The sequence below is a fragment of the Spermophilus citellus genome, assembly GCF_964194105.1.
Source record: "Spermophilus citellus genome assembly, chromosome: 9".
In the NCBI taxonomy this organism is placed as follows: Eukaryota; Metazoa; Chordata; class Mammalia; order Rodentia; family Sciuridae; genus Spermophilus; species Spermophilus citellus.
The window spans coordinates 20,105,420-20,119,435 of NC_138191.1; the positions used below are offsets into that span (position 1 = coordinate 20,105,420).

The 14,016-nt window shown below is 32.1% G+C and overlaps 1 protein-coding gene across 3 annotated transcripts in view; it reads right to left on the minus strand.

Annotated features, from left to right (window-relative positions):
• Positions 1–589: 589 nt before the first annotated feature.
• SYCP1 (synaptonemal complex protein 1) overlaps positions 590–14,016 on the minus strand; it is a gene marked incomplete at its 3' end in the record, with an annotated part of 116,966 nt that continues 103,539 nt past the window's right edge. For all 3 annotated transcript variants that reach the window (XM_081308779.1, XM_081308781.1, XM_081308780.1), the window contains 5 exons: positions 13,212–13,271; positions 8,674–8,853; positions 7,263–7,406; positions 828–917; positions 590–727 (listed from right to left, as the gene is read on the minus strand). In XM_081308779.1, the coding sequence (XP_081164905.1) occupies positions 590–727; positions 828–917; positions 7,263–7,406; positions 8,674–8,853; positions 13,212–13,271 (612 nt within the window). The remainder of the gene's footprint in view (positions 728–827; positions 918–7,262; positions 7,407–8,673; positions 8,854–13,211; positions 13,272–14,016) is intronic.

Genomic DNA, 14,016 nt, shown 5'->3' on the forward strand with positions numbered 1-14,016 from the left:
TTGAGAAGTATAAAACTCCACTAATAAGCTCTCAAGATTTAAAAAACTGAACATGATTACTAGCTATTCTGATATCCCCACAGAATCAATGAGAAGCATTTATTTGCATATAAAATATTTAATAGTAAAGAATGAATCACAATAAAGCATTTCTAGCAAAGGCTAACTTTAAAGATTTGAAAATTTAGTAAAAACAGTTTTCATGAATACAGTAAAAGGTAACAAAATATGATCATCTAATTATCTGAATATAACGACAAGTTTTCAGATAATATATAGTTATTTCACATTTAAGCCAAAAAATTTAATTGTATAAAGAAACACAAATTATTTATGCAAATTTACTTAATTTTTTTTTTAGTTGTTGATGGACCTTTATTTTATTCATTTATTTATGTGGTGCTGGAAAATCTAACCCAGTACTTCACACATGGGAAGCAAGCACTCTACCACTGAGCCATGATCCCAGCCCCATATGCAAATATTTTTAAGATCTCAACTTCCAGATAAAATTTGGCTTTGGGGAAAATAATTTTTAAATTAACCATAAATTTGAGGCTATTAAAAATCACACTGAGTTTTTTTGAGATTAAACAAATAGCTTTTCTGCTTCCTTCAGTTTTTTTTTCCTATCCATTTTAGCAATGATAGCCCAGTGGTCCTCTCTCATTTTTCTCACAGGTCCAAACTTTAGCACAGATCCAGGGGTTGACAGAGATGAAGGAGTCTAAATGTAAAATAAAATAAAATGATAATGCTTTTAAATTTTTTTAAAAAAATAAAGCCAGGCTTTTAAAATTTGCTTTCTGAAATAAAATAAAAGCTACCTTTTTTGGTGTTCTGACACAAAGATGAGAAACTGGTGGATTATTATTCTTGTATAGTTTGTTCGATGTCTCTTCCTCTGAAACCATGCTCTTGAAGAAAAATACAAAAATATAATGTTGGGACTACCATCGTTAACATTACATCATTAAAATTCTGTCAACATATCACATATGAGAATGAATAGTAGAATAAGGGGAGGAAAAAAGAAGAAAGGACAGGAGAGAGAGGAGGGTCAAGAAAGGAGGAAAAAGAGAAAGAAGAAAAACCAAAGAAGGAAGAAGACAACAAAGTAAATCTTCAATCAGCCAAAATAGGACCTAGATTTTTATTCTATTAAATATACTCCTAAAAGTACTTTTCTACTGATTTCTTCTTCCGTTTTTAGAGTCTTTATAATACTGTTCTCCCCTACATTCTCCCCTACTTCCCCCACCCTACTCATTCGACTCACACTTAGACCTGATAATAACATTTATAATCCTACAAAAATTATAATATTATCTATGATCTAATAATTCTACTGCTGGGGATATACCCAGAAGAACTGAAAGCAGAGTCTTGAAGGGAAAATTCATATTCATAGTAGCATTACAACTAAAATGTGAAAGCAATCCAAATGTCCACCAACAGATTAATGAACAAGCAAAATATACATATATTATACACATGTATATTATATATATATTTATTATTATTATTATTATTATTATTATTCATCCTTAAAAAGTAAGAAAATTTTGACACATACAATGACATGGGTGAATCCTGAAGACATTATAAGTGGAAAAAAGTCAGTCACAAAAAGACAAACTGGGTATGATTCCACTTCTATGAGATACTCAGAGTAGACAAAACCATAGACACAAAACAGAATGGTGGTTTCCATGGGCTGCAGGGAGGGTGGAAAAAGGGGTTATTAGTTAATGAAGTAGATGAAAAGAGTTATAGAGATAGATGAAAAGAGTTATAGAGATAGATGGATGGTGATAATGGTTATGCACATTATGAATATACTTATTAACATATCTGATTACTGTATAGTTAAAATGGTAAATTTTGTTACGGGTATTTCATCACAATAAAATATTTAAAATTGTAGTTATCAATTTATGAATTTTGAAATTCCCCTAAATAATAATATATAACATTTAGTATTTTCCATATACCAGTCAGCTATTACAAGTTTTAAGTGCTTTGAATATTTAGTTTCTTTAATATTTATTTTTTTAGTTGGACACAATACCTTTATTTTATTTATTTATTTTTTATATTGTGCTGAGGATCGAACCCAGGGCCTTGCACACTCTAGGTGAGTGCTCTATTACTGAACCACAACCCCAGCCCCAACATAGTTAGCTTTAATCTTCACAATTTTATGAGATGAGAAACTTAAACACACATTTTTTAAGTAATTGCCCTACATTGTACAACTAGTAAGAGGTGGAGGTGGGTTTCAAATTCAGGTATCTAGTTATAGAATCCATTCTCAATGAATACACTACACAATTCATTCATTCAGGTAAGCAGTCAGTTCACATGATATCTTCATGCTCATTAAATTCACACTTAAATTTCAGAAGCCTCACAGATAAGAATATTCAAGCAGATTTTCATGAATTCTAAGGTATCAACAGAATAAGTTGTAGGGCTACCTTTACAAATACTCTCAGAACTACTATGTACCAATAAGCCATATCAGAAAGGAGAAATTATTTTAAAAATCATATGGTAAACTATTACTAAAATAAAATCAATTATAGCACACTAAATAAAAAATATATGTAATCTATTCAAGTCCTTTACCCATTTTTAGTTGGGTTATTTTGTTACTGAGTTGTGGGAGTTCTTTATATATTCTGGACATTAAATCACCTGTCAGGTAAATTATTTGCAAATATTTCCTTCCATTCTGTAGCTTATCTTTGCTTTTTTTTTGAAGTTGTTTTATTATTGTTGAATTGTGGAAGTTCTTTATATATTCTAAACATTAAACCCATGTCAAATTATTTGCAAATACTTCCTCCGATTCTGTAACTTGTCTTTGTACTTTCTTTGTAATGTCCTTTGATATGTAACAGTTCTTAATTTGGATGAGGTTCAATTTATCGATTTTTTATTTTATTTATTCTGCACTTTTGGTGTTGTATATACAAAGTTGTTGACAAATCCAATGTCATGAGAATTTCTCCAATATTTTCTTCTAGATTTTTATAGTTTTAGTTATAAGTGGATCTTTGATCCATTTCAAGTCAATTTTTTAATAGGCTATAAGGCAAGGGTTCAACTTTACTCTTTTACATGTGAGTATCCATTTTTCCCAGTACTATCTGTTGTGGGGAAAAGAACCATGACTGTCTGTTCCCCATTGTGTGGTCTTGGCACTGTTGTCAAAAAAAAAAATCAATTACTATAATGAGTTAGTTCTTATCTCTCTGTTCTATTCCATTGGTCTATGTATCTGTCCCTTTGCCAGTAACAAATAGTTTTTAATTTTTTTTAAATTGTAGATGGACAGAATACCTTTATTTATTTTTATGCGGTGCTGAGGATGAACCCAGTGCCTCTAGGCAAGTGTTTTACTGCTGAGCCATGCTCCCAGCCCCTAACAAATAGTTTTAATCACTAGCTTTGTTGTAAGTATCACTATTAACAACTGTGAGTTCTCTAACTTTAACCTTATTTTCCAAGATTGTTTTAGCCATTTAGGACCCTTTGCAAATTTCACATGAAGTTGAGTACTGACTTTCTTATTTCTGCAAATAAAGCTATTGGGAAGGGGAACCAAGATAAGTATAAACTAAAGGACTTCATGACTACTAAGCCAGTATTGCAGACTATGCTTAAAGAAATCCTATACACAGACGATGAAGATAAAAACAACTAAGAGAATGAGAAAGATTAAATCTCATTAGAATAATAGATAAGCAAATGAGAATATAGAAACAAACATTAGAAATAAAACAAAATAACAAGAATACATCTCTCTCCATAATAACATTGAGTATAAATGGCCTCAATTCTTCAATTAGAAGACATAGACTGACAAACGAGACCTAAAAATGAGACCCAATTGTGTTTCCCACAAGAATGTCACTGGAAGACATTCACAGGCTGAAAGTGAAAGGATGGAAAATGGTATTTCACACAAATGGACCCCAAAAGCAAGCAGCAGTGGCTACTATTGTATCCAACAAACCAGATTTCAAACCCAAATTAACCAAATGAGACAAAGAAAGTCACTATACACTGATATAGGGAACAACCCAACTAGAATGTATAATTAATATTTGTGCCCCAAATATCAGGGCACCTAATTACATAATAAAAATACATTACTCAATATAAAGGTTCAGATAGGTACCAATATAGTAACACTGGGTTTATTTCAATATGCCTCTCTCACTAACACGTAGGTCATTCAGACATAAAATCAACAAAGATACTAGAGAGTTAAAACATACTGTAGATCAAAAGGACTTAACACCCACCTACAGAATATTTCATCTGACATCAGGCAAATACACTTTCCTGTGTAACTGTCTCCAAAATAGATCATTATTTAGGACTCAAAGCAAGTATTTTTTTTTTTTTTGGCACAAGTCTTATGAAATAAAAAAGTTGAAATAACTGTTTGCATCTTAACAGATCATAATGGAATAAAATTATAATTCAATAGCAAGAAAAACTACAGAAATTATATAAATACATGGAGATTGAACAATGCACTTCTGAAAAGATCAGGAGAGAAATTAAAAAGATTCTTAGAATCAAACAAGAACAGAAATACAACATACCAGAATCTCTGGGACACAGCAAAGACAGTTCTAAGAGAAAAGTGCATACCTATGAGTGCCTACATTAAAAAAACAACAACAACATAATGATCCCAAATAAATAATCTAATCATTCAAGTCTAGGTTTCAGGAAAATAACCATTCCCCAAACCTCCATGTCATGGATAGGTAGAATTATTATTATAAAAATGGTTATACTACCAAAAGTGATCTACAGGGTCAACCTAATCCCAATAAAAATACCAATGATATTTTCCTCAGAACTAAGGAAAACATCCTGAAATTTATCTGAAAGAACAAAAGACCCAGAATAGCCAAAGCAATTCTGAACAAAAAGAGTAAGGCCAGAGGCATCACAGTACCTGACTTCAAATTATATTATGGAGTTGAATAATAAAAACAGCATGTACTGGAATAAAAATAGAAATGTAGACCAATGGAATAGAACAGAAGATGCAGAGACAAACATCTATAATCATGTAATTCTTGACAAAGGTGCCCAAAACAGAGTGGAGATAACAGCCTCTTTACAAACGATCCTGGGAAAACTGAATATTCATATGTAAAAGATTGAAACTAGATCCCTATATCTCACTAGCACAAGAATCAATTTACAATAGATCAAAGGTCTAGGAATAAGACCAGAAACTTTGCATCTGCTAGAAGAAAACTTAGGAGAAACTCTCAAACATGTAAGCATAGGCAGCAACTTCCTCACTAGGACTCCTATAGCTCATGAAATAACAGCAGGAATCAATAAGTGGGATGGCATCAAACTAAAAAGCTTTTGTACAGCAAAGGAAAAAGTTAACAGAATCTATGGAATGGGAGAAAATCTTTGCCAGCTCCTCAATTGACAGAGAATTAATGTCCAGAACATAAAAAGAACTCAAAAACCTCAAAACACACACACACACACACACCTGTTCAATAAATGGGCAAATGAACTAAACAGACACTTCTCAAAAGAAGCATATAGGGTCAACAATTATATGAAAAAGAAAGTTAAATATCCTTAGTGATCAGGGAAATACAAATCAAAACTACACTGATATTTCATCTCACTCCAGTAAGAATGCCAATCATCAATAATACAAACAATAGGGCTGGGGATGTGGCTCAAGCGGTAGCGCGCTCGCCTGGCATGCGTGCAGCCTGGGTTCGATCCTCAGCACCACATACAAACAAAGATGTTGTGTCCGCCAAAAACTAAAAAAAATAAATATTTAAAAAAATTCTCTCTCTGTCTCTATCTCTCTCCCTCTCTCTTTAAAAAAAATGTGTTTAAAACAAAGAATACAAACAATAAATGCTAAAGAGAATGAAGGGAAAAGGTAACCCTCATGCATAATTGGTGGAAATGTAAATTAGTATAGCCACTATGGAAATCAGTATAAAAATCCTCAGAAATTGATAAATTGTAACTACCATATGATACAGATATACCTCAGTATCTATACAAACGAATCATAGACAGTGTACTACAAAAATTTGTGCATGTCCATGTTTATAGTTACAAAATTCACAATAGTTATGAAATTCACAATAGTTATGGAGCCAGTCTAGGTCCATCAACAGATGAATAGATAAAGAAAATCTGGGGTGTGTGTGTGTGTGTATCATCTAACTCCAGTAAGAATGGCAATCATCAATGATATCATTAATGATCATTGATGACATATATATATATATAAAATAAAATTTTATTCAGTCATACATAAAAAACAACAAATTGGGTTATTACAGAAAATGGATGGAACTAGAAAGCAGTATGTTAAGGGAAAAACCAGACTGAGAAAGATAAGTTTTGTAGGTTCTCTCTCATATGTTGAAGTTGGGAAAAAATAATCTTATACTTACAAATGGTAATAATGAAATAAATGGCTTTGGTCAGAATTTTGTCATTAAAATTTTTTGGTGATTTGCTATATCTAGTAAGATAAGCATTATCTGTTTTTAAATTAAATGAACTAAGTTTAATTATTCTCAATAAACTGTCATTATGATTTTAGAAAATAGCTATATATATATATACATATAGATATAGATATATACACACACACATACATACATACATACATATAGAGTAAACAGAGCCACAGAGTGCTAGAGGAAATAGCTTCCTTAAACATGCTGTCCTTACTACATTAATTCTTTAAGAGTGAAATTTTACATTTGTCAACCATACCTTGATATAAATTATCAACCAATAAGTGCTGTCAAATAAAGTAACATGTATAACATGCAAAAAAAAAAGAGGCAGACCCTTAACAGATTTGGCTACAAGATTAAAAATATTCACCCCAATTTATTTTTTAACTTATTTTTATAAATCTTTGCTGGAAAACAACACAATGATTAATCATTTCATATTCCAATAATGCTATTGCCAGTATTTTCAAGTGCCACATTTTCTGAAATTTAGAGGAAAATTATTTGACCACTAATTCCTCAAAAATACTAAAAAAAGCATAAGGGTTCTATTATATTAGCTCCATGACATCAGTACTGCAATGATAGATACTAGGTACATATTTTACACACACACACACACACACACACAAACACACATATCAAGAAATAATGAGACAAATAATAAATTATATAAGCAATAAATACTGATTATTTACAATGTTTTACCAAAAGATCAGTAGTTTCCGAACTATCTGAATTAATATCAAATTCAAAGACCATTCTTCTCTTTTTATTACTTTCCTCAACAGATGTATTCTTTTCTTCTCTAGGCTGTATTTTTAGCTTAGTTGGTGTCTTCACTGTATATGCCTATACGAAAGTAAAAAAAAAAAACAAAAAAAAAGAAGACATTCTGTCAAATAAAGTATATTATTAATAAAGGATTTAATAAACCATTCAATACAATTTAAATCTTTAGCAGTTAAAAATCTCCATTTATTGTCAAATATATGAGACAGAAATTTTGAATAGAAATTTAATTCGGATGCTTTGATTCCAGAAATTTTTTCTCCAAAAAATTCACAATAATGGACTGCTTTGTCCTTTCTTTCAACTAACTAAAAATGGACAGAAAGTAAGAGAGGCAGACTTCTCCAGCTTCAACAATAAATAATCTTAAAATGAACTTCCAATTTTTCTATCTATAATTAAAAACAAAGACTGGAGTGAGTTTTGCTCTATCCATAAAGCTCCTTATTGCTCTGTGAGAAAATGTTTATCTTGGGTTGGTAAGGTAATTTGCATTAACTAAGGTTTAGTATTCCATATTATATTGTAATTTTTTTATAATTAAAATGGCAGTGACATCAGCAAAAGGGCAGAGTGATGAGAACTCTTAACATTTCACTCCTACATAAATGCAATAAAAATATTGGTTAAATAATGGTCAAAATTATATTTTTCATAACTCAGAAAATTAACAAAGGCTTTAAGCAGCCTACAGTGTGTTTACTCCAAAAATGCCAAATTTCTGTAAGAACAGCAAACTTTATGGTGTCTAAATATTCCCTGTTCTCATTCACAATCTCTAGGCTCTACATTATCCTACATTAAATAACAGTCCACTACCCTGGTACAGCCTGCCAACAAAAAGAGTAGAACAAAGAGCTATTTCAAAGCTTTACGTGTGTGTGTGTGTGTGTGTGTGTGTGTGTGTGTGTGTGTAAGAATAATGTAATACCAAAATCTTTTTTATTTTTTTTGGTACTGGAGATTAAATCCAGAGAATTTTACTGTGTAAAGGCCCTCAATTCTAACTTTTTGTTTTGTTTTGTTTTTTGAGACAGGATCTCACTAAGTTGCTGAGGATGGTCTCAAATTTGGCAATTCTTTTTGCCTCAGCTTCCTAAATCATTGGCATTACATGTATTTACTTTCACAGAACCTTCTTTTTGATTAAAAAATGTCACTATCTGGGGCTGGGGCTGTAGCTCATTGGTAGCTCACAGGTGTGAGGCCCTGGCTTCGATCCTCAGCAACACAAAAAAATAAATAAATAAAAATATTATGTCCATCTACAACTAAAAAAAATATTTAAAAAGAAAGTTACTATTATCTTGGGATGTCAGCAACCAACCTTTGGTAATGGGGCAGATAAAGTACTTTTGGCGGAGGTCCACAGAGTGTCTCTTTTATCTTTGGATTTGCCATGATTGGCTGATGAAAAATTTCGAGACATATTTTGTGAAGAGGCTGTTTTAGAGTCAAATTTCCGATAATTAGTTTCAGGTGTTTCCAATAAAGATGTCTGTGTTTTCTGCATTAAACAAAAGTGAATAACTCCATCATTAAATTTTATTTTCATTATTTCTAAATTTAAAGTATAACTAGTAGAATTCTAAAATATTCAAACTAGAATTTACCCCCAAATTTATATTTTATTAGTTAAGCATGAATAAATTATACTTACTCTGTCACTTTAATAGACTATTTAAGATGATTACGGTAAATGCCTCTTCCCTGTCTTCATAGATCTGCTATGAAAACAAGGTTACTCTACTGACCAAAAGTTGAGATTTCTCAAATCAATCAATCATTGTCTGCCTTCTTGGCAAAAAATAAAATAAAAAAGCCTTCATCTATGAAATAGTCTAATAGCCTAAAAGCCAGAGGGCAATTTACTTTCCATTTTTATCCATTCTCTTTTATGTATTCTTTTATTCATTCTCTCTTATATATAAAAATATCTGTCTTTCTCTATTTACTAGCCACACTCATGTTCAAGCAAAGGGGGGATACAGGTCCAGGCACAGTGGCATATGCCTATAATCCCAGTGGCTCAGGAGGTTTAATCAGGGGGATAGCAAGTTCAAAGCCAGCCTCAGCAAAAGCAAGGCATAAGCAACTCAGTGAGACCATCTCTTAAAAAAATACAAAATAGGGCTGGGGATGTGGCTCAGTGGTCAAGTGCCCCTGAGTTCAATCCCCAGCACCACCCCTAAAAAGGTAGTGGGGGGGGGGAATCATGAAAATAAAGAAAAAGATATTTTCGTGAAAAACAAACTGAGTAAATGGCTATTTGCTTCAATTCTGAAAGTAAGTCAACTGTAAATTTACTCCAAATACTTAACCTTACTTCAACTCATTTTCCTTCATTCTAGTCCTCTCTACCTTTGTATACAGTTTCCTTTAGCATCTAATCTGGCTTTCTAGTAAAAGCTATTAATAATTCCTTTAGTGGAATCCTACATGAAACCCATGTTCATCACTTTCTATTTTACCACTTCCTTTGTTAACCACCATCTCCATGAATTCTATCCTGGCAATCACTCACATGAAACACTGAAACAAACATACAAACACATGCACTGAGTCACAGTGACAATACTTCAAAAGCTTGATGATTGAATTTACAGTAAGATTAAATTAGGAGAGTATGGGGTGCAGGATTAAGAGGTGGACTACATGTACTATTAAAAACTACTGAAATAATGTTATATTGTGTGCATATAAAAAAGATGAGGGGAAAAAAACATTGAAGTAGGAGCCATGTAATATGGTCTTCACTCCTGGATTTCTCACTATTCTTGCCAGGTGATTTTAAGTAAATTATTGTTTTAGTCAACTTTTCACTGCTGTGACTTAAAAATAACAATTTTAGAGGAGGGAAAGTTTATGTGGGGCTCCCAGTTTTAGATGTCTTAGTTCACAGACAGCTGATTGCATTGCTCTGGACTAGAGGTGAAGTCAAACATCATTGTGGAAGGGCTTGGAGGTGGAAAACAGCTTAAGACATGGCCACCAGGAAGAGGGGAGAGAGGAAAAGATGGAGAGAGAAACAAGAGGTGAGAGTGAGGGAAAGGGAAAAAGAGAGAGCGCACACTCCTCACCACAGACAAAATATATAAACTCCAAAGGCATGACCACCCCCCATGACCTACCTCCTCCAGCCAACCCCCTGCCTACAGTTACCACCAAGTTAATCCCTGTCAGTGAATTAATGTACTGATTAGGTTAAGGCTCTCCTAATCCAACCATTTCACCTCTGAACTCTTTTGTATTATCTCACACATGAACTTTTGAAAGTCACCTCATATCTAACCATAACAATCTCCAAGCATCTCTAGGCTTAAATTGTGTCTATCCATAAAATCAAGGAGCCAAATTAAGTGATTCATAGTTTTTTGCTCAGTTCTATTCATCTATCATTTCATAGTCATTTTTCCAGCAGATATGAATTTTGGTAGCCCCTTTTCAGAATTGCATTTCTATGTCCTTTTTCCTACATATTATTACATCATAATTGAATGAGCAATTTTTTTACTTTTTCTTTTTAAAAATTTTAAAAATTTGTTCTAATTAGTTATACATTACAATAGAATGCATTTTGACACATCATACATAAATGGAATATAACTTCTCAATTCTTTGGTTGTAAATAATGTAGAGTTACACAGGTCATTTAATAATATATGCACATGGTATATGAATAAACAATTTTTATAAAGTTTTTCTGCTCTCTTGATTCATCAATGGTCACCCTTGGAACCTCCAAAGTTTGACTTTTCATGAACATACTTCCCCGCGATTTGGCCTGAGAATGACAATTTGAAGTCACTGTACCACCTTGTGGCATGTCAGGGAAATGACATTTTCCTGGTAGCCTAAAAGAAAAGGCTCACCATTGGAGATTATCTGTCCTTCTTCAAAATACATGGTGGAAACACTATTCCTTACATCTTTTCTGAATATTTTATTTCTAGTGATATATATATATATATATAAAGAACATGCACTTTTTTGTTTTATTTTTTAAACATACGACATTTATTCTATGCCAAATACTGTTTTAAATGCTTTATGAACATCATTTCATTTAATCTTCCTAGCAAATTTAGGTGGTAGGTGTTATTAGAAGCTTTTCCCATATGAGGAAACAGGCATGAAGGAGTTAAGCAACTTGCCCAAACTCGGAAATGTTTGATAACTTTTAATGATTATTATATATAAGGCCTATGATATTTCCGTAATATTAAAATAAAGTACCCAAAAAGCCTAGTTAAATTTCTTCACTTCTTGAAACACTTTTTTCATTTTTAAAACATATATAAAAATGAAATTTGGTATTATCCAAACCCCCTGCAAACAAAATATACAAAAAATAGGCATAGAATATGGAATTACACATAAATCAAAACATCCCTTTAAGAATTTATGGCATATACTTTTAATATAAATAACTCCTATGTTTATAAAAGAATATTAGTGATTATTCAATTTGTTTATCCTTATAAAACACTTCCCTAAGACTATATCCAACCTTGCAGGTTAGTTTTATTACAATGAAAATTTCTCCAAATATACTGTTGTCAAGTATTTATTGCAGTGTCTGGGACAAATGAAGCACTAAATATTCACTGATAGGTCTAATATTTCTTTCTTTCTCTTTTGAATTCAAATGTAAATACTTAATTGTATTAACTAAAAACTGGTTGAATCAAAATTCTTCTGTAACAATCCAATGTTATCAAATAGGTTTATAGAGGCTGAGGTGTATTCCTCCCCATACCTGTTGCTTCCTTCCATGTGTAGGAAGCTCTACTAGGGTAACATTCCTAACCTCCCACCACCACCTTAGGAAAGGAACAATGGTTTAATGTGATTGGTGAATTTGGAAGGACAAACTGGATACCTATAGTACAGCTCCTTCATTATTCCTCCTCTTAAAAACAAGAGGAAGCACACATTTGCTGTTGCTTCTGCCATAAGTTTTTATATTAAAACTGGCCATCAAGGGCCTGGGATTGTGGCTCAGCAGTAGAGCGCTCGCCTAGCATGGGCGGGACACCTGGGTTCGATCCTCAGCACCACATAAAAATAAAGGCATTGTGTTGTGCCCATCTACACCTAAAAAATAAATATTAAAAAAAAAAACTGGCCATCAAGTGAGTAGACCTGTCCAAGTCAAGGTTTACTTATGACAGAATAGGTAAATCTGACTAATCTGAAATTTCAAGATTAAGAAATTCTCTTGCCTTTAATTATAAACCATATAGTCCAATATAGTATTTTATCAACAATAAAGATATTCTTTTGGTTCTCCTTTGCTTTTATTAATTGTTTTAGAACTTAAATGAGGAAAACACAATGTTATTTATTTAGTCCCCTCAACTCAAATTAGATAAATCTAAATATAAGCTCTCTTGAAGTTTTTCAAGAGAGAAAACACAAGTACCTTTAGACAGTACTATATAAGAATTGTAAAGACTGAAATCATCTCTAATCTCCAAATGAAAGGTGTTTTGAAATTTTTAGCTAATGCTTTTGATTAATAGCAAAAAAACTTTAGGAAATAAAATTGTGTGGTATATTTTTTTTGTTTTTTTTTTTTTAAAGAGAGAGTGAGAGAGGAGAGAGAGAGAGAGAGATAATTTTTTAATATTTATTTTTTAGTTCTCGGCGGACACAACATCTTTGTTTGTATGTGGTGCTGAGGATCGAACCCGGGCCACACGCATGCCAGGCAAGCGCGCTACCGCTTGAGCCACATCCCCAGCCCCTGTGTGGTATATTTTAAATGTTATTTTTCTACTTATGAATAAAATGATTATTTACAAGCAAATGTTAGAAAATGATTTGGTTATACAGGAAATCAGAATTACATAAAACTCTCACCTTGTCTTTTCTTTCTTTGGGAGTAATTATGTTTTCCTTTGCTTCTCTTTTGAGGATTTCCTATTAAAAATTAATATAAAATGTATACAACATAATCATTTTTATTACCACAAATGAATATTCTTATTACCAAAAGCACAAAATATTATTATTAAAATAATAATAATAATATCAAAATACTTCCTATTAACTATCAACAAAAAAAAGACTACCTTTCAATCTTATAAAATAAGGAAAGGAAAAACAATTATCTCCTTTCTATAGTGGTATGGTTTGGTTTTGATAATCTTTTTATTCTGATGTGTTTTTAGTATGTATCTGTGCAATCAAGTCTCTTTAAACTCTGAATCTCAACTTTCTTATTTGCAAAATAAAATAATGAATAAGGCTGCAGAGGGGCTGGGGTTGTGGCTCAGTGGTAGAGCGCTCACCTAACATGTGTGGGGCCCTGGGTTCGATCCTCAGCACCACATATAAATAAATAAAATGAGGGTATTGTGTCCACCTACAACTAAAAAAAAAAATTTAAAAAAGGATTGCAGAGTAAGGGATTCATACAAGTAACTATAAAGAACTGCAAAGAAATACAAAATATTATGGGCTGTTAAAGGCAGAATCAACTTTTCCCTGTGTGTTGGAAAAAAAGGTTTACTTCAGTGGAACTTAAAATAAAGAATAAACTTTCAGCACAAGGTAAGCAGAGGTGAGGGACAAAAAGAAGGGAAATACTGAGAAGCAAATATAATCACCTGAATAAGTACAGAAAAATTCACAATAGGAAATAATATGTAACTTTTGCTAAAGA